At 37.6% G+C, this 23,892-nt stretch overlaps 3 protein-coding genes across 11 annotated transcripts; 1 reads left to right on the top strand and 2 right to left on the bottom strand.

Moving 5' to 3' along the window:
• Positions 1–794: 794 nt before the first annotated feature.
• LOC107823695 (expansin-like B1) lies at positions 795–2,359 on the top strand. The gene is made up of 5 exons (XM_016650387.2): positions 795–936; positions 1,038–1,144; positions 1,249–1,430; positions 1,552–1,684; positions 1,916–2,359. The coding sequence occupies exons 1-5, from the start codon at positions 795–797 to the stop codon at positions 2,117–2,119; spliced, it is 768 nt and encodes a 255-aa protein (XP_016505873.1). The 3' UTR covers positions 2,120–2,359.
• A 489-nt stretch (positions 2,360–2,848) lies between these two features.
• Positions 2,849–5,659, bottom strand: LOC107823694 (pentatricopeptide repeat-containing protein At2g20540). The gene is given in 2 exon segments (XM_016650386.2): positions 2,849–4,121; positions 4,123–5,659. Coding segments are annotated over 2 exon segments (1,920 nt in total). The 5' UTR covers positions 5,431–5,659; the 3' UTR covers positions 2,849–3,509.
• Positions 5,660–6,685: 1,026 nt separating this feature from the next.
• LOC107781047 (SUPPRESSOR OF ABI3-5) lies at positions 6,686–18,351 on the bottom strand. Of its 9 annotated transcripts, none has more exons than XM_075249391.1 (17): positions 18,147–18,351; positions 16,220–16,354; positions 15,980–16,020; positions 15,545–15,754; positions 15,010–15,433; positions 14,865–14,936; positions 14,651–14,743; positions 14,490–14,569; positions 13,728–13,881; positions 12,939–13,023; positions 12,176–12,267; positions 12,027–12,095; positions 11,409–11,579; positions 10,462–10,645; positions 8,348–9,292; positions 7,842–8,023; positions 6,686–7,167 (listed from the first exon to the last, which is right to left on the bottom strand). In XM_075249391.1, the coding sequence occupies exons 2-17, from the start codon at positions 16,265–16,267 to the stop codon at positions 6,985–6,987; spliced, it is 3,033 nt and encodes a 1,010-aa protein (XP_075105492.1). In that variant the 5' UTR covers positions 16,268–16,354; positions 18,147–18,351; the 3' UTR covers positions 6,686–6,984. The 9 variants fall into 9 exon arrangements, with proteins under 9 accessions (XP_075105492.1, XP_075105497.1, XP_075105493.1 ...); XM_075249396.1 differs by having other exon boundaries at positions 16,102–16,354; positions 18,147–18,349; XM_075249392.1 differs by having other exon boundaries at positions 13,728–13,878; positions 18,147–18,348.
• Between the last annotated feature and the right edge of the window lie 5,541 nt (positions 18,352–23,892).

The raw sequence follows: 23,892 nt of genomic DNA on the forward strand, positions 1-23,892 counted from the left end.
AATGGATACATCGCTTGTGTTTTTCTATACACTGTTATTGCTTAACCATAGTTAATTAATATAGATACTCACCTCAATTTTATATCACTTTGCTATGGCAAGCTAATGTGATCCAATAAATGAAATGTGTCTTTATATACCCTGTGATCACTTAAACGTAGTTAATTAATATGCATACTCACCTCAGTTTTATCACATAACTATGGCAAACTAATGTAATTTAGTGTAAACATCGAGTGTAGGTTATCACTATCACACAAGTTGGTTCAGACCACTAAGTAGTTCTGAGATTATTCTTATCAAGAAAGAGGCCATGTCATGCAACAACAATAAATCCAGTGTAATTCCACAAGTGGGGTCTAGAGAGGGTATTGTATACACAGACCTTACTCCTACTTTGCGAAGGTAGAAAAGTTGTTTCCAATAGACCCTTGGCTTAAAAAATAGTAATTGATTAGTAGTTCTCCCTCAGTAGTCAATATCTTTTACAATACTAATACTAATATAGTTTCTAATAGGAGCATCTGAAGGTTGGCAAGGAAACTGAGCCTCAATTATCTAAAACAAGTAATGCAAGGTCCAAAAAGGTTGCTAGGGAAAGTAAAGGCAGAATTCCATGCATTCAAACTGAAGTTGAACAGAATGGCAAAAGTCATACTTGAGTTTTACCCATGTGGACCTTATTTGCTGCTTTGAGTTCCTTATAAATACTCGAATGCCATCACTTCCCTGCAACAACAACTCGTTCTCTTTCGCTTAATTTCCTTTCTTGTGATCTTTACTCTTTAGTACAAATGGCTCCTCTTCAACTTGTCGCAGTCTTTGCAACAACTCTTATCTTCATGCAAACTACAGCGAATTCTCAGACATGCCCGGATTGTTTCGTTCATTCACGTGCAGCACACTATCCAAATTCAGAAGAAAAAGGAACAGAAAGTGAGATGCTTAACATGCATAGTTGAACAATAACATGTACCTAAAATGGAGAAAATAAAAGTTTTCTCATAGAATAACCTTTTGTGTTTGATTGCATGCAGCTGGGAGTTGTGGATTTGGTACTTTTGGAGCAACAATCAATGGCGGAGATGTGTCAGCAGCATCAGACCTCTTTCGTAATGGTCTAGGATGTGGTGCATGCTACCAGGTAATGATCAAAAAGGAAGAAAAATTATAGTTGATAAATAGATGATAATTAGCCAAGATTTTCAAATATAAGATGTCATTCCGAACTCTACCTTGTTTTGCTAGGTGAGGTGCACCAATAGTAACTATTGTTCTGATAAAGGAGTGACCGTAGTTATAACAGATCAAGGAGCAGGTGATCGCACAGACTTTATTCTAAGTCAGCAAGCCTTTGCTCGCATGGCTCAGACGACAGATGCTGCTGCTTCTCTATTATCACTTGGTGTGGTGGATATCGAGTATAGAAGGTAAGATGTATAATTGGGAAATATGGATATTAATTCATCGCAATACATAAGGTATCCATAAGCAATGTATTTTCTGTTAGAGGGAGACTCACATATTTGTCGCTCTTTCACCATCGAACAGGGTCTCTTGCAGCTATCCAGACAAAAATATTACAATCAAGATTGAAGAGAGCAGCGACAATCCTCATTACTTGGCTTTTGTGATATGGTATCAACAAGGGAAAAGGGATATTACAGCTGTGCAACTGTGCGAGGTACATCTGCTAGCTTTCAAGAACCTAACATCCGTTTCATCTTTCAGAATGCACTCAAGTTTCCACACAGCAAGAGTTTCTAATAAAGGCATAAAATAAAACCTGTAATAATGAAATACCTAAGAAAGATGTACATACACTCGCTAAAGAAATAACAGTTGGAGGAGGTTAAGGATGCTTCATCCAAATTCCTATATTTCAACATTTTGAATACTATGTTCTTTCATGCAGACACAAAATTTTGTATGCAAGCTGTTGGACAGGACACGTGGAGCAGTGTGGACTACTACTTCACCTCCAAGGGGACCTTTGCAAATCAGAATGCTATTGAGTGATGATGATGGAGATGAGACCTGGGTTATTCCTGTTAATAATATACCTGAGAACTGGAAATCTGGTGACACATATGACTCAGGAATACAAGTGGATGCATAAACACACAGGACTCTGTTGCTAAGATCAACTTGTTACTAGATAAGTTTATTGGCTCTTTGATGGTGTTAGCTCTCATTCTTTTCTGTTAGCAGTTCTAGTCAACAAAACGATCCTCACTCAATTATGTATTTTCAACAAATACAGTTCTAAGTTTTAAAGCAGTTTTTCATATTGATCATGACCAGATTGTACGAAATACAGAACTTGTCTAAATTTATTACTTTAAGCTGTGCATGAGCCCATCATCTTCCTGAACAGCATCCGACAATACACATTCAATAAGTACATGGACATTCCTTTAAGTACTAAATTCTGCATTGCATAGAATTACTCCCTTCATTTCATTTTATGTGAAGGTGTTTGACTGGCTACGGAATTTACGAAAGAATGAAAGAAAGAAAGAAATAAAGACATTTGGAACTTGTAGTCTTAAACGTGCCAGGGCATTTTTAGGGTAAATGGCAAGTTTAGAGTTAAACTTTTATAAAAAGATACCATTCTTTTTGGAACAAGACTAAAAAGGAAAGAGTCACATAAAATGGCACAGAGGGAGTAGTATTTTATTCAACTATTTTAGCATATTCTTTCATATGTAAACTAAAGTTCTTCAATTAGATCACAGATCTGACTGTTCGAACTTAAAATATTGCTTGCATTACATTAAACAACAAATTTTCTGCACATTAATTCAAAGCAAATGCTAGCATTTATTGGAAAATACAGCCACCAAAATTAACCTGTATAAATAGAACATTAATTCTGGTCACAAGACTGTAGACATGAGAACCTCTAAGCTCTTAATAATAACACAAGTAATCAAGAAGAGGCAAAGAAGTCAACTGCAAAAATACTACAGTAGCTGCGGGTGTTGCAGGCAAAGGGGGTGAAACTGTGATCGTTACAGAATACAAAGGAAGATGCTGTATGATTAGAATCCACCAGCTATCTCAACCTGAAGAATCTTCAGATATATTATGGGGGGAAAACCTAAGTAGGAAATCTTGGAGAGCTCAGCTTATTAACTTTGGGATTTCACTGCCATATGTGATTATCTTAAGTTATCAACTACTGACTTTTTCTTCAACCTGAGGATATCTCAGCCTTTTTAAATTCTAAACTTTCAAGAATTCCATCAGTGATGTTCACTTTCGCTATTCCAATTGTCAGTTCTCGTCCCACCACAAAAGTTGCAGGTCAGTTGTATAAAGTCAAACAAGCATATAATGTACTTGCGGTACCATGCCAAACTTTCTGATGTACCTGAAATATGCAGAGAAACGTGGGTCTTAGCTCAAAAGCTCTTGCAGTTTTGTTCTGTGAGTTTGATGTCCTCGATCCGCTATCTCTTTTGCCTCGAAGGCATTCCCTATATTCAAGTTCCTTCATTCCATCACCTTTCACTCTGGCATTTGATCTGAACTCCCATCTCATTCAACATGGAACACAATATATTTCTCTTGTGTACTGAAACATCTTCTGGAAAACACCACATGTTCGAGTTTGCAAATTGGACTAGGCTAGATCCTGCTTCCTTTCTAATTCCCTTTACAACCATCATATTTCTTACCTTCTCCACGTCACCCCATCTCTCTTGCGCAGCATATATGTTGGACAGAAGCACATACGATCCAATATCCTCTGGATCCCTCTCAATTAATCTCTTGGCTATGATCTCACCAAGTTCCACATTTGAGTGGGTCTTGCAAGCCGAAAGCAAAGCTCCCCATAATGCCGGTCCAGAGTCCATAGGCATATTCTTGATAAGGTCTTCAGAATCTCTCGTCAAACCAGCTCGCCCAAGAAGATCAACCATGCAGCCGTAGTGCTCAACTTTAGGCTCTATTCTATAAACTCTAGTCATCACATTAAAATACCACCAGCCCTCTAATACCATCCCTGAGTGAGTACATGCACTTAGAACACAAACGAACGTAGCATCATTAGGCATCACTCCACTTTTTTCCATCTCCATGAATGTTTCAAGTGCTTCCTCACCGTGACCCGTGGGTTCCATAACCCATTATCATAGAGTTCCACGACACAACACTTTTCTCTGGCATCTGAGCAAATACCTCCTTCGCTAAATCCATCTGCCCGCACTTGGCATACATTGTCAACAGGGCAGTTGAAAGCAACGTGTCAGGGTTAATCCTCCTACTATAACTTATATAAGAATGTATCCACTTTCCTAGATCAAGTTTCCCTAAATGTGCACAAGCAGTCAAAACACTCATAAGGATTGCCTCATTTGGCTGAATATCTCTTCCCTGCATCAATCTATCAAACAATCTCAAACATTCCCCATAGTCCTTTAGTCTCACATAAAGAGCCATTAAAGTTGTCCAAGATACTACATCCTGATAATCCATCTGCTCAAACAGAGAACGGGCAGCTACTACATTTCCAACATTAGCATACCCATCGAGCAAACAATTCCAAGTAACAATATCCCTCGAAGGCATATCCATAAACAGTAAATTTGCAGCCTCCATATCTCCAATCCCCACATATCCAGATAACATGGAATTCCAACTAAATACATCCCTTTCCGGCATTACATCAAAAACACGACGCGCAAAATTCACTTCTCCATTTTTCACATACCCGTCAATCATAGTATTCCAAGTCACCAAATCTGAGTCAGAACTTAAATCAAACACCTTCCGTGCATCATCAATCCGCCAACAAACTGAGTACATATGAATCAAAACATTCCTAGTGTACAAATCCAACTCAAACCCACATTTCACAATATGGGCATGAATCTTCTTACCTTCTTTTACCATACCCAAATCAGCACAAGCCTTAAACAATATCGGAAAGGTATAATTATTCTGAAATATTCCATTTTTAACCATCTGATCATAGTAAAAAAACAAAGCTTTACTTGGTTCATCAAAATTCACAAAACTTTTCATGATTGTATTACAAATAAAAGCATCTGGGGTTTCAAGATTCTCAAAAATCTTTACAGCATGAGTTAAAGTGAGCTGTGAAGAGCAAAGTTTCTTCACAACTCGACCTGCAGCTAAAGGGTGTTGAAAAATGCCTGAAAGTATGAGCTGGGAATGTATTTGATTAAAATATTTCAAGTTTGGGGTGCAAGAATCTAAGATACGTAAAATGGGGTGGCTTAAATTCAATATCTGTGCACTATTGTTGTTGTATGGGTCAAAAGATTCAGCATCATGTTGATCAGACCAGAGCTTTGGAGGGGGCTTTGAAAGGTTTATTTGGGTTTTGATGAACTTATTAACGTATTCTGAAGAAAGGGAGAGGGATTGCTTGGGATGTTTAAATCTAACGGCCATTTTTTCTCCCGCGAAATTTGGCGGCCACTGGAAATGTTATTACTAGAACCCTTAAGAAATTCGTGCTTGCTGCTTGGTGGAGAATACGCGGCGCGGGCTTTTATTGAAGTACCAAATTTTATTGCAAATTTGCATACATCCACAAATTCTATTACTTTCTCATGGCGTATGTAATTTTTTTTATTAAGATCATATTTTTATTGTTACTCATTTCTAACATAATACACGTTTCAAGTCCGGATAAAGGATGTTCATTGCGATAAATTGGCAGTTAGTATAAAATTTGTCAATTTGTGACGAATTTCATCACAAAATATCATTGAGACGTGCTCACCTAGGCACGCATTATGCCTGACACCCAGAAGTGATGAAAAATGAGTAGTGGGTGCCACCACAAGTCGGAACTGAGGCATAGTTGTTAGTGTTGCTACTCATTTGTGATATATAGTCTTTCACATTTTTAATAACTAAATATATCCACATAACTGGTGTTTTTCCTTTACCTACTTTCTTATAAATATATATTATTTTATTTGCTATTCAATAATTAGTTTTATTAAAGTGTATACATTTAATAAAAATCAACTTAATTTCGTTTGGTGAGAAATTTTAGTTTTGATTGGTGAGAATATTATTCAATTATGGAATATAAGGTTTTCTTTTTTTTGTGCAACGTCCACAGAATTTGATGTTTTTGGCAAGAAATTTACGAAAAAGCATCACCATATTATAAATATATCAATTTTTGGAACACATATTAGGTTTCTAATTGCCAGAATTTGAGTTGAGTAATATTGCCAATTTCATGTTAGTTAAGGGAATAAAGAAAATTAGAATGTGAGAATAATAATCAGAAAGACAAAATAAACTATGTGTTGATAGTTTAATAGAAAATTGTCGATCAAACATTTGACATAAAAGACTGGCTATAACAGTTTATGTAAGGCAGAGTAATGTCCTTGACTAGTTAATTTCCATTATCTTCTTCTCTTTCTTAACATTCGTGTTTATCTACCTTTTATTTACGTCCTCTACTACTTAAGTGACCATTTGCGTATTAAACCAACTAAAACAGCTCCCGCTTGACTTCTGTCACTCCATATCTTGCAAATGTTGTTCCCCCTGTATTTACTACTTAATTGTGAGCGGAAAAAAATTAAATTTATTCAACACCATTTCACAGCACCCAATGTTTCTTCTCTAGCTCAGCCAGTCACCCAGATATCTTTCAAGTAACCGATCAAGAATGCGTCACTTCACTAACTAGTAGATCCATGAAATAAAGAGAAATGTCTTAGCTTTGCAAAAAATAGGCACACAAGTGCGATATTCTGATTCCAACATTCCTCAGATAAAGGGGGCATTGCAGAAAACCAGAACCTTATCCTTCACATTTTGAAATAATTCCAACAGCAAAAGGAAAAACTAACAAACAAATCAATACACTAACTAACTAGAGTTGCAACCCTAAATCGGAAACATTTCTAATCAACATCTCCAGTCCACATCCTGGAATGGTTGTTATATACTTCTCCATTTTTTGCCTCTAAGTTCTTACGACATCTCTCTGAACCGAGCAATGGCCTTCTTTTGTATGAGAGTCTTGTAACTGTCACCAGCCTGTACTTCAAGGTTTGGGTCAACCTTCTTGGGCTGATGAATTCCAAGTCCTGCTCTACGTTCAGATGCTTGAGCTTGGACTGGCTCTACCATACCACTTCCATCCTTCCCCAATCCCTGAATTCATGACAATAAAAGAAACCAAAAACAATTCCCAAAATACAGTGTTAGGCTTTGACATACGAGAAGGAATACCAATTTGCAGCCAGGGCATCACGAGCTCATACAAGTATATACACAAAATGCAGTGTTAACCTCCCACATATTTTAGAAGAAAAAAAAGGCTGTAACCCTTAATAAACAATTCAGCAGCACCGGACCGATGAAATCGATATAAGCTTCTTGTTTTTTATCAGTATAATCAATATAAGGTTATTAGTCGGGATCCATATATGGTACAAAGGAAGAACTAAATCTGTATTAGGTGATACCAATTAGTTGGAATACGTTTTAGTAATGTCAGCATGTTTACTTTAGGTCCAATGTTTTTATGAGTATTTTGGTCCTGTAAGAGATCTACAGGCTAATGGAGAACCTCTAGTGCTTTCACTTCTATTTTTTAATTTTATTTTGATATAATAGCGGACTAAGATGAGCTTAAATGGAGCGATATGGCAATTGAGGATCCATAAAGCCATCCCAACTTGCTTGGGATTGAGGTGTAGTTATTGTAGTTGTAATTAGTATAAGGTTATCAACAACATTTTTAGATGAAGGAGATTATGAACAACATTTTTCTGCGATCAAATAGATATGAAGTCTATGAAGAGTTGTAGGGTAAGAGATGATACCAAGCCCTCCTGCCATCCCATGTTGCGGAGCATACGGTTGCCCACATTACTCTCGTCGATAGCCCGGTCAGCAGAGATCACCTCAAAGCTCTGACTATTTGCTTCTGCACTACGTCCACCTCCAACACCAGGTGGGAAAGGTGTTGGATCAAAAACACCTCTTCTAGATGTTGAGTCTCGATCTTGAAGCCCAGCAATAATAGAAAACAAATTTTCTCACAAGTTAATACACATAGAAACAAATCTAGCAACCACCATTGGAATCTTCATCTTTTGAAGTTTTCCAACTAAGCAAGGTCTGGACCTACAGAAAAGTTTTCAACTATGGAAGAATTGCATCCTATTACAGAAATGAAGAGAAGACTCTTACAAAAAACCATGGCGCATTAGAAACCTCAGGAGGAAAGGGAGGGTGGGATAGGAGGGAGGGAGAGAGGGAGAGAGATGCAAAGCTGAGAAGAGTTGAAACAAGCTGCATTAGCCCAAAATGTTGAGTGAATTCTTACTTGAATCTCCAAGATCTGATGCATCATCTCCAAAGGCTGAAGATGAACCATACAAGCTCCTCCGCTCAGCAGCACGATCTCGGTATGCAGTTGTAGTTTGAGACTGCTCCTTAGTAGATGGAGGCTGCGATGGCATCTCTGAGAACCTTCTTTTACCACCTCCAGCTGGTACTGGGGGCATATAAGAACCCAAAGCAGATGCATCTGTCCTAAAGGGCGCTGCAGAGGCATCTGCATTTGTTAATGAGGGAGCTGTGCTTGGTGGCATGGTATGTGAGGTGGATGAACTTCCAGATGATCCTGTATACAGGGTATCCGATTTCACAACTCCTAAACCAGAACCTCTTATTACGCCCTTCAAAGTGCCCCCAGAGCTGTTAGTCACAGACCTAGGCTTATCCGGAGACTCAAAACTCACAGACTGAAAAGTTGAGTTTCCTGCAAGTCCTGGACTAGCTGTAGCATTCTCTCTAGCAGTCAAGGGCTCAGCTTTTAACTTGGTTTTCGCTGCAGGTCCTACTGAGTTAGATCTGTCTTCACCCACTGTCTGGTTGTCTTCAAGCGCCACGCGGGGAGCTTGACCTTCATGACTTCTTTGCTTCCACATTGATAATACATTATTCATTTTCTTCTTATTGGCAAGGATGCTGCTTTTTGAGGCAAGTTTTATCTCTTTTGCCTTCTCCTTCTCTTTCTTTTCAGCAGCTATTGCTGCAGAGGCAGCAGCCTGGATAGCGTCGGGTAGTGAGGAAGCCTTCTCACCAGCTACTACAATAGCTGGTGCAGATATAACAACTTTCTTAGTGTTTGAGCCATCAGATGATTTGGTAGTTTCAGTTTGTCCCTCTGCTGCTTTGGTGTCATTGTGATTGGTACATGGTACATATTGCTGAGTTTTCTGGTCGTAAGTATACCAGATCCCATTGTTACCGTCATAATACAAACCTGCAAAAGCAACAATAATTGCGATGGTGTCACATTTTACCTACACCCGTAATTACGTCCTAGGGTTTACCAAGACCTTTTCATAACCCAGCTCCCAACACATAAACTTGAGAAAAGAGAGAATCACTACAAGATGAAACAGAAATAGAAAGATAGTTTTTTCCCAAGTATTATTAATGCAATAGCAGCAATAATCACATAAAAAATAGGCTCAAACAAGACTGCCAGATGAAACACAAACCTCCTGAAAGAATGAAACCTAGCACACCCTTAAAATAGGCAATTGGACAATATTTGGTTGAAGTTGGAGGGAAAAAAAAAAAAAAGAGCACTTGAAGTTGAAGTTAAAAAGAGTATTTGAAAGTTAAATGTGTTTGGACATTAATTTCACCTGAAAAAATGAAGTTGAAGATTGGTGAGTAAAAACAATTTTCACTTGAAATGCCCCTCAAACAAGTCTTTCAACACTTCACCCCTATTTGAAATACTAAAGTTCAGTTCAGTATTTACAAAATAATAAATGATATTTATGGCCAAACATAAGTGGAATTGGTAGATTATTGGACTGAGAAAATAAGACAGCAGGTGCACAACTCAGTTAAAGTCATTGTCATTCACCCCCCCCGGCCCACACACACAAAATAAAAATTCCCCCTGATCATAGTATAGATTCTCATACAAAAGCAAAAGAAATAATGTGGAACCATTTCTCCCTACATGTGAAGAATTTTCAGATGGGTGACCTTTCACACTTAGCAGCTTACGAGCAAGGGACCCGAATGCCATCACAGTTCCCAGCACTTTATAGACCAAATGTAGATATACTGGACTATAATCTCTAATTGTTTATAAAGTAAAAAAAAAATCTCTATCCAGCCAAGTCTTCACGAGAAGAAACGGGCACCAAAATTGCACTAGCTTCTCACATTCCGGGGTCAACTTGAAGGACATTGAGATCTGCAACATTATCTACTAAATGGACCTCTGCAGTCTCACTTAGACTGCCATACAACCCCATGGCACCCAAAAGGCACAAGACGTGAGCAGACAAAGTGTCCACTATTTCATGTACTTAGTTAAAAAGCATCAGCTAATAATATGTGCTTAACCAGACTTGGTTCATATATGACACGAAGCGAACAGTGGTTTAACATAAACTGGAAACAAACCTGTATTCCCATCATAATAAAAACCAGAAGCAGCATCATAATAATAGCCAGAAGCTTCATCCCAGACAAATCCAGATTGTGGAGCAGAATTCTGACCAGCAACTTCTCCACTGCGCTCTTGTCCACCAGTTGACAGTTTATCATCAGGATTATATTCTTTTGGTGCCCATCCAACAGCATCATACTAAAAGCATGGAGGAGGTATAATTAGACAAGTGTAACTTGACCTAATTCTATTGGATGATTATAGTGTGCTAACATGCATCAAATGACGAATCAACATTTTAGAGTCTTCTATTGAAAGATGAACAGATGTCTATCCAACCAACGTAAAAGAAAGCTACAAACTACACAATGCCTAAGCTATCACTTGGTGACACTCAAAGCTCATTCTTTGCAGCAATAGTCTCCCCATCTCACCCACCCACCCCCAACCCTGCCGCGAAACAGAACAGAATTATGAAATGAAACCGTTGCATATGGATAAAAACAACAATAGTTAGCTTTTACTCCCATTTATTCCAAACAATTACAGAGAGAAGTACAGCGCAGAGTCAGCTTAATTAAGAGAAATTAATAAAAATGATTAGTAAAAGCGCAGTGATTCTACTAATCTGCAGAAAGTACCAAAAAGGAAATACAACATCGGAAGTCTTCAATACATTTGAGAAAAGGATGAATAATGTTTCAATATTTGAGAAATGGATGACATATCTTAAGTTATTCGATTGATACACTCTGACCAACTGCATGAGATGTATTTAATCAACTTGCAGCAATTTAGAAAAGCTACTAAGCAGATATGAATGGAAGGAATTCACCCATTCAGACTAAAATTACTTGTTCAAGATCATCTCTCTCTAACAAAGGTATCTGTAGGCAGCAAATTTCCCCAGCGTAACAAAAAAAATGAACAGAGCTATAACCAAGGTAAAGAGTAGGAGAACCTGTTGAGCAAAAGTTGCTGCTTCAATAGCAGCAGCTGCAAGGCTACTAGTCTGAGAAGCATTTGATCCTGGTCCAAGGATACTTTTTGCATATGCAACTCTAAGAATCTGCCCATTCTTCTCCAATGTTGTACCGTTTGTTGCTTCAAGAGCTTTAGTAGCTTCCTCCACCTGAGATATACGAAAATAGCACAATTAAGATAACTTCAGAAAAAGATCAAGTTCCTACTACAGACTTCATCCAATTTGCTCGTTGACAAATAAAGACTAGAATCCTTACAGGGAACAAGCCTCTAAGCAATGCAGAAAATGGAAATATTATACATGACAATGGTAAAATACTATATGAAGAGAACATGAACCACCTTGTATGTTTTTCCCTTTTGTGAATGAAACCCTTACTCATCCACAAAAAACAGAAGGAAAAACATATTGATATTCATGTTCCTAATCACCAATATAATCTACAAAAAGAATGTTTTACACAAACTTCTCAAAATGAAAATATCATATAAATTTTCCCATGGCCAACCAAAAATAAGGATGTGTACTCCTATTGATGCTCCGTGCCATATATGAATATTCAATCACTTCAATAACAACCAAAACTAAACGTACAGAATAGAAGTGCACAAATGCAAATCCCCTCGAGACGTGAGTGAACTTGTCTCTGACAAGACGAAGATCCTGCACATATTAAGTTGTTAGACAACTAGATAGGAGCCAGGAAACACAAAAGAAGGGCAACAATGTCAAGAAAAAATCACCTTAATAGGAGCGTGTTTGGAAAATTCATAACGAAGCATCTCCTCATCTGCATTTTCATCTAATCCACGGACAACTAAGACATGTGTGGGACCTGATAAAGTATCAAATTAAGATCAATCCAACTATGCTAATTAAGTGCCCGTTTGGGGAATTGGAGACCCTCTTAATCAGGATTTAGTGGGAAGGCAACACCTGTTCTTTTCTAAGAATCCTAGTTTGGCAAGAACCTGAACTCCTGAGATGTGTGGGACAACTAAGACATGTGTGGGACCTGATAAAGTATCAAATTAAGATCAATCCAACTATGCTAATTAAGTGCCCGTTTGGGGAATTGGAGACCCTCTTAATCAGGATTTAGTGGGAAAGCAACACCTGTTCTTTTCTAAGAATCCTAGTTTGGCAAGAACCTGAACTCCTGAGATGGCCTTAAGCTGGATTTGGTCCAAAGAATACGGCCTAAAAGTCTGGAGTGCTGTGACCACATCTTTTAATTTTCCTTACCCAAAAGTAATTACCACCTTTATACCTATCTCTCTTCCCATTTTCTCTCTTTCCTCCATATAAATATAAGTAATAACATGCCAAACCAAGATTACGTGAAATCCCAAATAACCTTTACGTTTTAAAAAACAAGGACCGAACGTGCATTAGATTATACTGGATATAAATTGCCTTTAAAATCGGTTGGATTCAATCTATTCCATACTTGGAAGTTCCAAACAAGAACCTAGATATGAGCTGAACATATCATATATTAGTAACCTGCTTCGCCTCTCCTCCCCAGAGAGCTAGAGTTGGATGATGCCATGTCTGCTGGAGGAGCATCATCTGTCCGTGGCTCATTACACTGTTTCAAAGAGGAGAAAACAGGATCACCATAGCTATCATAGGATGATACCAAGAAAAAACTTGTGCGCTGGAGCTATATCATGATAATAACTTTATGCATCTATGAACAACTCAGCCAAGACATTTGTCAGACTGCAGATAAAGAAAATATCTGATCGGTGTAAAGTATAAAAAAAACAAGACTACCCAATGTTACTATTTTGAACACAAACAGCAGCATCCTTAACTCCAACTCTCTGTTCACAAACCATTGCATACAAGACATATTTGCATCTTTTAATTAGATCAACATTGATAGCAAATGTAGTTCAGTCTTCAATCAATAAAAAATGGCAGAAATCTACATTTCATATAAGTTGTATATACACAAAAGAGCAGGGGCTGTGAGAATGCACCGATTTTTCCCAACAAACATGTGCAAATATTGTTTTTTAAAGAAAAAAAAACAAAATTGAACACGAACAGTGAAAATATATAAAATTACCATCTAGGAAAGATGATAAAAATCATGTGTGTGTGCATGTATGTTGGATAATGGGTGGCTTCGATCAAAGTCGAAGCAATTTACAAGTTTCATAATAAATTATCTTCTTCCTCTTACAATAGAACTCTAAGGTAATGAAATCCCTTTATTAACAGAGATTGTCAACTAGCAAGGTAGAGTTATAAGAGTACTATAAGAATAAGATTAAAAATAAGAACCTGAAAACAAGATGTCCGCCGTGCAAAATTCACACATCCACAGATGGTGCACATCCAATCAGATGGAACAGTGATACTCCGGTGGTTACCATGGTTAGATCTTGAAGCACTGTCTAGACTACCAGGCCCACCGGGTCCTCCAGTTGGCTTGCTACTGCCAAACAACAAATTAGAGGTCTGTTAATTCAAACTTTGCAGCGGTACCAGAACATAATATTCAGAAACGCCAAGAGTAATTTCTAAAACTGCTGAAAAACATGGTACCTCTACTACTAAGAAAATGGACATTGCAGCTTGTCTGAAAATTGCAGAAATAAAAGATGAAAATAACCGGAAGTTGAAGAAATATTAATTACTGTCCTGATTGGGGGCCTAGTGGGTATATTTTCCTCTTTTTGAAGGAAGAGCACACTTCCTGTTCTCTTTTACTCCCTTACCTTCCCTAATTTGCAGGCAGCATCAAAATTCAAGGAAAAAGAATAAAAGGGATGATGACTTTTGATATACCATGAAAGGGAGTGCCGCAGTTGCAATGACAAAGCACAAAGAACTGATGGTTCAAGAAAGCTTGAATAAATTTACTCAAAAAGGGTGCTCCAAATTTGAGCCCAAACAGAAACTAAACCCTAAATGTGCAAGAGAAAGTAAACACTTGGTGCATTATACCCTTGGCTTCACTAGACAATCTTGCAAAGTATGAACTGGCAGTGATAATAAAGATAACAAAATCAGTACTCTCATATGCAACAAAATAATATTTACCTGTACTCGAAGAAAAGCTTCCTACCATCCACAACTAGACCCTCATCCCCAAGTTTATCCATCATTGCTTGCGCCGCACCCTATTTCACAGCACTAAGCTCAATTCTGTGCTAGAATGAAATGGAAAATATGACATTTGCATATAATTTTATTGGTCATACCACAGAAGGGAAATCAATAAAGGCAAATCCGCGAGAAACGCCAGAATTTCGTTCTTTGATCACACGAACATGGCGTAGGGGCCCCCACTCAGCCTTTAAAAAAAAAGCATACAAAAGGAAAGAAATTTGATGAGCACAAATACAGCAAAACTGAGTGGGCGACAAGTAGCACATAGAGAGTTGAGTGAGAAGAAGAGATTGACAGAGAGAGTACAAGGATCTGATACAAATCTTCTTCGGTCGTTTTCTGTGAAAGGCCTTTGACAACAACAGTCGCTGAAGGGGCCTACATTAAATAGCAGAAGCCATGAGCGCTTCTACCATAAACGCAAATGGGATATGCAATGTATGAAACATACCACAGAATAATTGTCATGGTATCTTTTATCATCACGATCTCTTCGTCTCTCACTTCTATCGTATCGGCCATCATCATAACTGTCCTCTCTATGACTGCGACTATGACTTCGACTTCGAGGAGATCTTGACCTCATGCGATCATCACGACCACGAGAACGTGAGCGGGAATGCTCATGTCTTCTATATGGACTCGGATCCCTCTCACGACTCGATTCTTTGTCACGTTCACGCTCACGGGATTCACGTCGTCTCCAATTACCATCTTTCCCACTGCCTCTTTCATAGTCTGAGTCATAACTATATCTACTGTACTCATGGTCCCTTTCACGGTTATCCTCCCTGTTCGGGTGCGCCATACGATGTTTGTAGTCATAATCATCATAGGGGTAGTCATCACGCTCGCGTCCCCCATACCTAGCAGGCCTGTCAAATCCAGCATCAGGGTAGTTGTCAAAACTGCATAAACCATCTCTGAATGTGTTAATCTCATGATACTTATCAGCTTCACAAATTTCATGATTGGAATCAACATACAGCTTCTCATGCCTCCTGGAATCTCTCTCCACAGGATACTCTTCTTCATAACTTCTTCTCCTTGTTTGAGGCCAATGTCCAACTGCTGGTGGCGGATGAGGGTAGTGCTCTCCTTCCAGTATATCACGGTGATAGGCACCCCGTGAGTAAACACCATCCCTCGAAAATCTATCATCTAGAAACCTCCCGTCATCATAAGAACCACCAGCCCTGCAAGAAAACCATGAGGCAAAGGCCAATTGGAAAAGGCAAAAAAATAATGGAAGAAAATGAAGTGTCAAGTACCAACCTAAATAGGCAGTACATTAAAGATTTTAAATAGTTCTATTACATGTTCATGCAACAAATGTGACAAGTATTATTTGAAGTCTTAAAAAAATTAATTTATCATCAAGCAACTTGATTACCCTTTTGGTGAAAGATGATAACACTCACCGGAAATCTGGCTCATGAACTCCTCTATAACCCTCCAAAGCCTGTGGATTCAAGAGAATAAGTTGTGTCAGCAAGTTATAATCAAGGATGGAAGTTTAGGCAAATCCATTCCACATCCTCACTCTCCCATGGCTTTCATTCATTGTTCTTTAAGAGATGCTGGAAAATTTTTGGACAATCACATGACCCTAGTTTCTTGTCTATCATCCATTATGTGATTAAGAAGGAAACCACAATTACGCTGTTATTTTCCCATCCATGATGGAGCCCATATCGACCAGGATCCATTTCTTGCAAGAGCCACTGGTGTTATCCCTGCAAAACTCTTGATGTTCTTTTTTGAAGTTTCAGCAGCAAGATGACTGTAAGGCTTTCCTGTAATGCATGCACAAATAGATAGTCAAGCCATCATGAACCAGGAAACAATCTTCATGATTTGGCCTCCCCTTTACTGGACTCCTCAAAATCAAAATCTTCCCAGAACAACTCTTGAAACAGTGTAACGTACAACTAAGATCTTCATGTAGGAATCATCAGATATAATGTTACTGAATATCATCTGAACCTGAAGAGATTACTAAACCCAAAGCAAAAGATATGGGTTCTCTTGTTCAAAAATAGAAAGCCACATGACAACTTTCTCAGTACAAAGGACATCACCACTTCAAAAAAAAGGTCATAGGATTACTCAATGAAAGTAATTCCCATCTGTGAAAAGTAGACGATGATGTGCATTTGTAAGGGTGAAACCACTATGCACTAGTCAATTAGAAATTCCAAAGATATATGATATTTGGAAGTAGAGATCCTTCTGATTCAAATACATCAATTATAAGCTCAGAAGTTACTGTAAAAACTGACATGTGGAGACCCCAAAGTGGTAACTTTTTCTTCAAACCATGCATGGCCTAATACGATAACAGAATGCTTATGCACCAGCATTCCGGAAGGATAAGGAATAACCTCACTATTGAGACTTGTATATCTCTCCTCACATGGAAACAGATGGGCACATGTATATTTGTCAAAATCTCCACATATACCTCGTCTATCGAACAGCATAGATGCTAGAGTCAAGGCAGTGATCCATGGAGATACAGTTGTTCAAATAGAAAAATAAAAAGAGTTTTAAAAGTGTAACAGCCCATTAGAATTGCTGATTGCAATTCACTATACTATCCTGTCTTTCTTTGCAAACTTTAATGCTGTTTCAGCATTCAATATAGATAACAAAAGTGTGGAAACTAGTGTCCGCGCTCAAGATATGCTTAGAGGGATGCAATAGTCAAGAGTAAAGTGAGGAGACAGTGTGAGGTAAGCCATGAGCAGACAAACACCGGTTAGTAACAGCCCCAAAAAAAAATACGGCACAAAATCAGTCATGATGGACCATTAACTCTATACAAACTTTTCAAGCTCCCACATCAAGTAACTACAAAGTAACAATAATCACAACAACACCAACAGAAATTAAAACCACAAGAAACAAAAGAAAAATTACATTGAACACTATGTAACATACGACAATAACTTTGTACATATTGTAGAATAATTATCTCGGTAAATAAAAAATTTGTTCTTTTTTTCTTTATTTCTTTTTTTTTTTTAACGGAGAAATCCCCGAAGGCAGCACATGATACGGAAACCAGGTGAATAATGTGCCTGCCCCTCTACCCTTCTCCACTCAAATTTCAGGCTTTTGTCTACTGCAGTGTTAAAAAATACTGTAATTCTGTTTTGTTTACTCCTTTTTTTATAACCGAGAAATCATCTTTCTTTCTTCATTCCTTTCAATCCAAAAGTTGATTATGACTACCCAAAAATAGGGTAATAGAACCTATAAAAATAGGAGCCATTGACTTTGAAGTTTGAACATCACGTCAATTAATTTTTAATTTTTTTTTTATAACGATGAACAGATGCACAAATTAATTACCAATAGTCCCTCAAAACAACCGGAGAAATTGACACATTAAACTACCAATAAGCTCGTAAAATCACCCAAAAAGCAATAAATTATGGACATGAACCTTAATTTAAACCGTGAGAAATAGAAAACAAAATTACAACCCAATTCACAAGAGTAGAATTGAAAAAATTTGGGGAGAGGGGATTAGGGTTTTGGTTTGGGGAAATTAGAGGTGGAGGAATAAAGAGGGGATCTTACAAATTGGTTTTTTAAAAACAATCGCCGATGAGCCGCCGGAGCAATGTTTCGCCACCGATAGAAAAAGCTGCGTCAAGTGTTAACTCGACATAAGAACAAACTCTGCTTTAACGTGAAATTGCAGCGTATTCGATAAATGTAGTATTTTACACAAATAGCCACTGAGAAAGGATTGGGCTCGTGAGCTCGAAATCGTAGAAATGATATCGTGCAGCTACCCAAAGGCCTTATTTGTTTGTGCCTTAATGGAAGTATTAATCTTAATCATTAAGATGTCAGATATTAAGTGCGTTTGTTTTTATAGTTTGAATCATTAATTATTCAGTTCTTAATCATTAAGTGTATTTATTTTTTACTTCAAAACCACTTAATGGGTCTGAATAGGTCTGTATGATTAAGATCTATAACAGAGACTTAATTTCATTAAGATGCTATCACATATTCATTATTAACTGCCGTCATCGCCTACCATTATCAATTACCACCATGCCACCACCACTACCATACTCAACCACCACCACCACCACCACCATCATCACCACGCCACCATCATCCTCAATCATAGCCGCCACCATTATCGACCATCACCACCCACTATCCCCACCACTCCGACCACCATATATCATTCTCACCCACAATCAACACTCATCCACCTCAACTACCATAGCTAACCACTCCATCACCATCAACAATCACAGCTGGCACTGTCCATCATTATAACCTACCACTACTCGCCCACCACCTTCCTTAGTCACATCGAGTACCACCACCCGCCATTATTAACTATTACCACCCACCACCAACATCCTCAATCATAATCGACATCACTACCAATCACTACTAGCTACTAGCATGAACCACCATCATCAACCAAAACTACCACCAACCACCGCCTGTAGTCGGCATTCACCCGTTAGTCATCACCACCAACAACTATCATATTTTAAAAAACTATATATTTTATTGGTAGAATTTAGATTAGTTAATATACATTTGAATTTTATGTTTATTAATTTTCAAATAAAGATAAATTTTATATATTTAGATGTTAAAAATCAAACAGTCTTAATTATTTCTATTGAGATCTTAATACACATCTTAATATATTTAGATGTATATTCACATTAAGATGTCTTAATCTTAATACACATCTTGATATTCAGATGTGTATTCAGATTCAGACATCTTAATCTTTAAAAAAACAAATGAGGCCAAAAGGGCAACTTTTCCGTTTTTTCCCTTTAATTCTTCAGATTTTTAATTTATAATTTCAGGATAAAAATAAATATTGACCGATCTCTAAATAACATCTCTAAAAATAGTTATTTGTGCACTCGCCCTCTCGAAATCTACAAGGCCCAAATGTTTTAAGTCCAAATAAATGGGGGCATTTGCATCTATACCCGCTTTTTGGGTCACGTTTTAACTTGTGTTCGCTTTGCAAAAAAAATTGCAAGCGTACCCACTTTTTCGCGTAACTTCAGCATGCGGCGCTGAAGTAGCTAACGCAATCAGGCATAACTTCAGCATTCTAGGAGAAGGGTCTGAAGTAGCAAGTGTGTTGAACTAAGTGTGCTGAAGTTTTTGTTTGTAATTGTTGAACTTAAGCATAGTAGCTAAAGTTTTGTTCTCTATTCGCTGAAGTTTTTATTTGTAATTGCTAAACATAAGCATAGTAGCTAAAGTTTTGTTCTCTATTTGCTGAAGTTTTTGTTTGTAATTGCACTAAATAAGCTGAAGTTTTTTTGTCCTAGATTCATTAGTTTTGTCATTAAGTTTTTTCAAAAACTTCAGTAGAAGATGCTGAAATTATTTAGTTCATTTATAAAAACTTCAGCACTAAATAAGCTGAAGTTTTTTTTGTCCTGGATAAGCTTTTTTAAAAACTTCAGCAGAAGATGCTAAAGTTATTTAGTTCATTTGTAAAAGCTTCAACACTAAAAGCTGAAGTTTTTTTGTCTTAGATTCATTAGTTTTGTTATAAAGCTTTTTCAAAAACTTTAGCAGAAAATGTTGAAGTTATTTAGTTCATTTGTAAAAACTTCAGCACTATATAAGCTGAAGTTTTTGAAAAAGCTTTATAACATACTAGATAAATAATCAGATTGCCAACAATATTTAAATAATAAATTTTGGAAACAACAAACGTGAAAAGAACAGAATTATCATTGTCTACTAACTTACGTACGTGGAAATATTCACAAATTATTGTCTACTAACTTACGTACGTGAAAATATTCACAAATTATTGTCTAATAACTTACGTAATTATTTATAATTTGTTTTTAAATAATTTGATAACATATTTATGGCAATCATCCCATTAACTGAAGTTTCATAGCAGCACTAACAGCAACAACATCAGCAACAGAAGAAGAAGAAGAAGAAGAAGAAGGAGGAGGAGAAAATGGGGCTGAAGTTGTTTAAAAAGTGGGTACAAGTTAAATTTTTTTTTTTTAAAAAAATAGGTATAGGTTAAATGAGGGCGACCAAATAGGGCGCCCCATACAATTTTTACAAATAAATGATCTTTTGGGGTTTTCTTAAAGGGATTTTTTTATTCCGATACCTAATTACACGACATAAATAAATTTTGTTTACAAAATATATACAATCCACCTCAAAAGGCTCCCAAATACATTATGTAGGCCTTCAATCAAGGGATTTAATTACACCATTTTTCTTTTTTTTTTCCTCCTCTCTCCCCTTTCTCTCCAATCTTCCATTATCTTTTTTCTCTCTCTTTTTGGTTTTTGTTTGTGTTAAATGAATTGAAGTCTCCCTTTGGAGGCAGTTGGTTATATAGGGAAATTTTAGGGGGGGGGGGAGGTGTAAAGTGTGCGGATGAACTTTTTGAGTATGATAAAGTGAAAAACTTGTTGAAGTTTGGCAAAATGCCAAAGTCCCACATTGGTTGGGAGTTAAGTTTGGGGGGGATTTTTCCCCTATAAAAGAAGGTCTTATGTTTAGGATTGAAATACACCTCTCATTTGCCTTCTCATCTGTTTAAGGCATTTGTATTTCTCTCTTTAGTATTATTTCACTTGTATTTTTGGAGTGAAATAAAATATTGGTTGTGTCTGAGGAGTAGGCAAAATTAGCCGAACCTCGTAAATTCTGGTGTTCCCTTTATTGTTGCTTTATTGTCTTATTTATTATTTGGTGGCTGTCATAATTTTTGGTATAGTAGTTGTGACTTATTCACACTATATACATTTGGCTTCCGCAACAATTGGTATCAGAGCCAAGGTACTGTCTAAGTATGCTCTGTGGTTGCAGCATAGTCTGATCTTCCACATCAGAAAAGATTTATCTTGGTAACTGTGTCAAGGTTCTGTCTGAGTATGCTCTGTAGTTGCAGCTTAGTCTGATCTTCTACATCAGAAAGGAAATAATCTTGATTTGTGTCGTCAGCTATTAAATAATATTTGTGTCAAATATGGGAGATAATAAACAAGAAGAATCTACATCAAGTGTCAACAATACGTCATCATTGGCATCTTCGCTTATGACAAGAATTGTGTCAAATGCGAGATTTGCGGTAGAAATTTTTGACGGGTCCGGGCATTTTGGGATGTGGCAAGGCGAGGTTCTAGATGTCCTTTTTCAACAAGGGCTAGATCTTGCTATTGAAGAAAAGAGACCAGATGCTATTGGAGAAGAAGATTGGAGAATTATCAATCGTGTTGCTTGCGGTACCATTCGATCCTACCTTGCTAGAGAGCAGAAATATCCATACACAAAGGAAACTTCTGCAAGTAGATTATGGAAAGCACTGGAGGATAAATTTTTGAAGAAAAACAGTCAAAATAAATTGTACATGAAGAAGAGACTGTTTCACTTCACCTATGTTCCTGGTACCACGATGAATGAACATATCACCAGTTTCAATAAGTTGGTCACAAATTTGCAAAATATGGATACAACTTATGATGATGGTGACTTGGCCTTGATGTTGTTGGCGTCACTTCCTGATGAGTACGAGCACCTTGAAACTACTCTACTCCATGGAAATGACGAAGTTTATCTCAGAGAAGTTTGTTCGGCTTTGTACAGCTATGAACAAAGAAAGCGATAAAAACAGAAGGGCGGAGAAGGAGAAGCACTATTTGTGAGGGGTCGTCCTCAAAATCAAACGAGGACAAAGAAGGGAAGATCCAAGTCAAGATCCAGACCCAACAAAGATGAATGTGCTTTTTGTCGAGAAAAAGGGCACTGGAAGAAAGACTGTCCGAAGTTGAAGAATAAGGCCAAACATAACAATGGAAAGGCCATTATGGATTCAAATGTAGCTGATTGTGATGATTCAGACTTTTCATTAGTTACAACAGAGTCATCAACATCATCAGACATATGGTTGATGGACTCGGCTTGTAGCTATCATATGTGTCCCAACAGGGACTGGTTTGTGGAATTTCAAGAAGGAGAATATGGAGTCATCCACACAGCGGATAACAGCCCTCTTACCTCATATGGAATTGGTTCAATACGATTAAGGAACCATGATGGAATGATCAGAACATTAACAGATGTTCGATATGTACCGGATTTGAAGAAGAATCTCATCTCTGTGGGAGCCCTAGAATCAAAAGGGTTCAAAATCATTGCAGAAAATGGAGTGATGAGAGTATGCTCCGGTGCACTAGTGGTAATGAAGGCTAATCGGAAGAATAATAATATGTACCGCTATCGTGGCAGTACAGTTATTGGGACAGCAACAGTGACATCCAGTGACGACAAAGAGGCAGAAGCAACCAAGCTATGGCACATGCGCTTGGGACATGCTGGAGGAAAATCCTTGAAAACTCTATCAGATCAAGGATTGTTAAAAGGAGTAAAGGCTTGCAACTTGGAGTTTTGTGAGCATTGTGTCAAAGGGAAACAGACAAGGGTTAAATTTGGTACAGTGATCCATAATACTAAAGGCATTTTGGATTATGTACACTCTGATGTTTGGGGTCCTTCCAAAACACCTTCATTGGGTGGGAAGCACTATTTTGTAACCTTTGTTGATGATTTTTCCCGAAGAGTATGGGTGTATACAATGAAGAGCAAAGATGAAGTGTTGGAAATTTTTCTCAAATGGAAGACGATGGTGGAGAATCAGACAGGCAGGAGGATCAAGTGTATTCACACAGACAATGGAGGTGAATACAAAAATGATCATTTCAATAAGGTATGTGAAAATGATGGCATCGTCCGACACTTCACTGTTAGACATACACCACAACAAAATGGAGTGGCAGAACGTATGAACCGGACCTTGCTGGAGAAGGTACGGTGTATGTTGTCCAATGCTGGCTTGGGCAAAGAATTTTGGGCTGAGGCAATTACATATGCATGCCACCTCATTAATCGCTTACCATCTGCTGCTATTAATGGCAAGACACCATTTGAAAAATGGTATGGAAAACCTGCTGTAGATTATAACTCTTTGCACGTGTTTGGCTCAACTGCATATTATCATGTGACGGAGTCAAAATTGGATCCAAGGGCAAAGAAGGCTATTTTTATGGGAATTACTTCTGGAGTCAAAGGATATCGCTTATGGTGTCCTATGACAAAGAAAGTAATATTCAGCAGAGATGTTACCTTTGATGAATCTGCTATGGTAAATAAGGTAACAGAAGACACCAAACAAAATAAAGGTGCTTCTAAGCAGGTGGAGTTTGAGGGAAAATTTATTTTTCCTACACAAAAAGCAGATGAGGAAACAAATGAAGATTACCCTCTGGAAGGAGAGCCA

Source organism: Nicotiana tabacum, chromosome 1 (assembly GCF_000715075.1).
Source record: "Nicotiana tabacum cultivar K326 chromosome 1, ASM71507v2, whole genome shotgun sequence".
NCBI lineage: Eukaryota > Viridiplantae > Streptophyta > Magnoliopsida > Solanales > Solanaceae > Nicotiana > Nicotiana tabacum.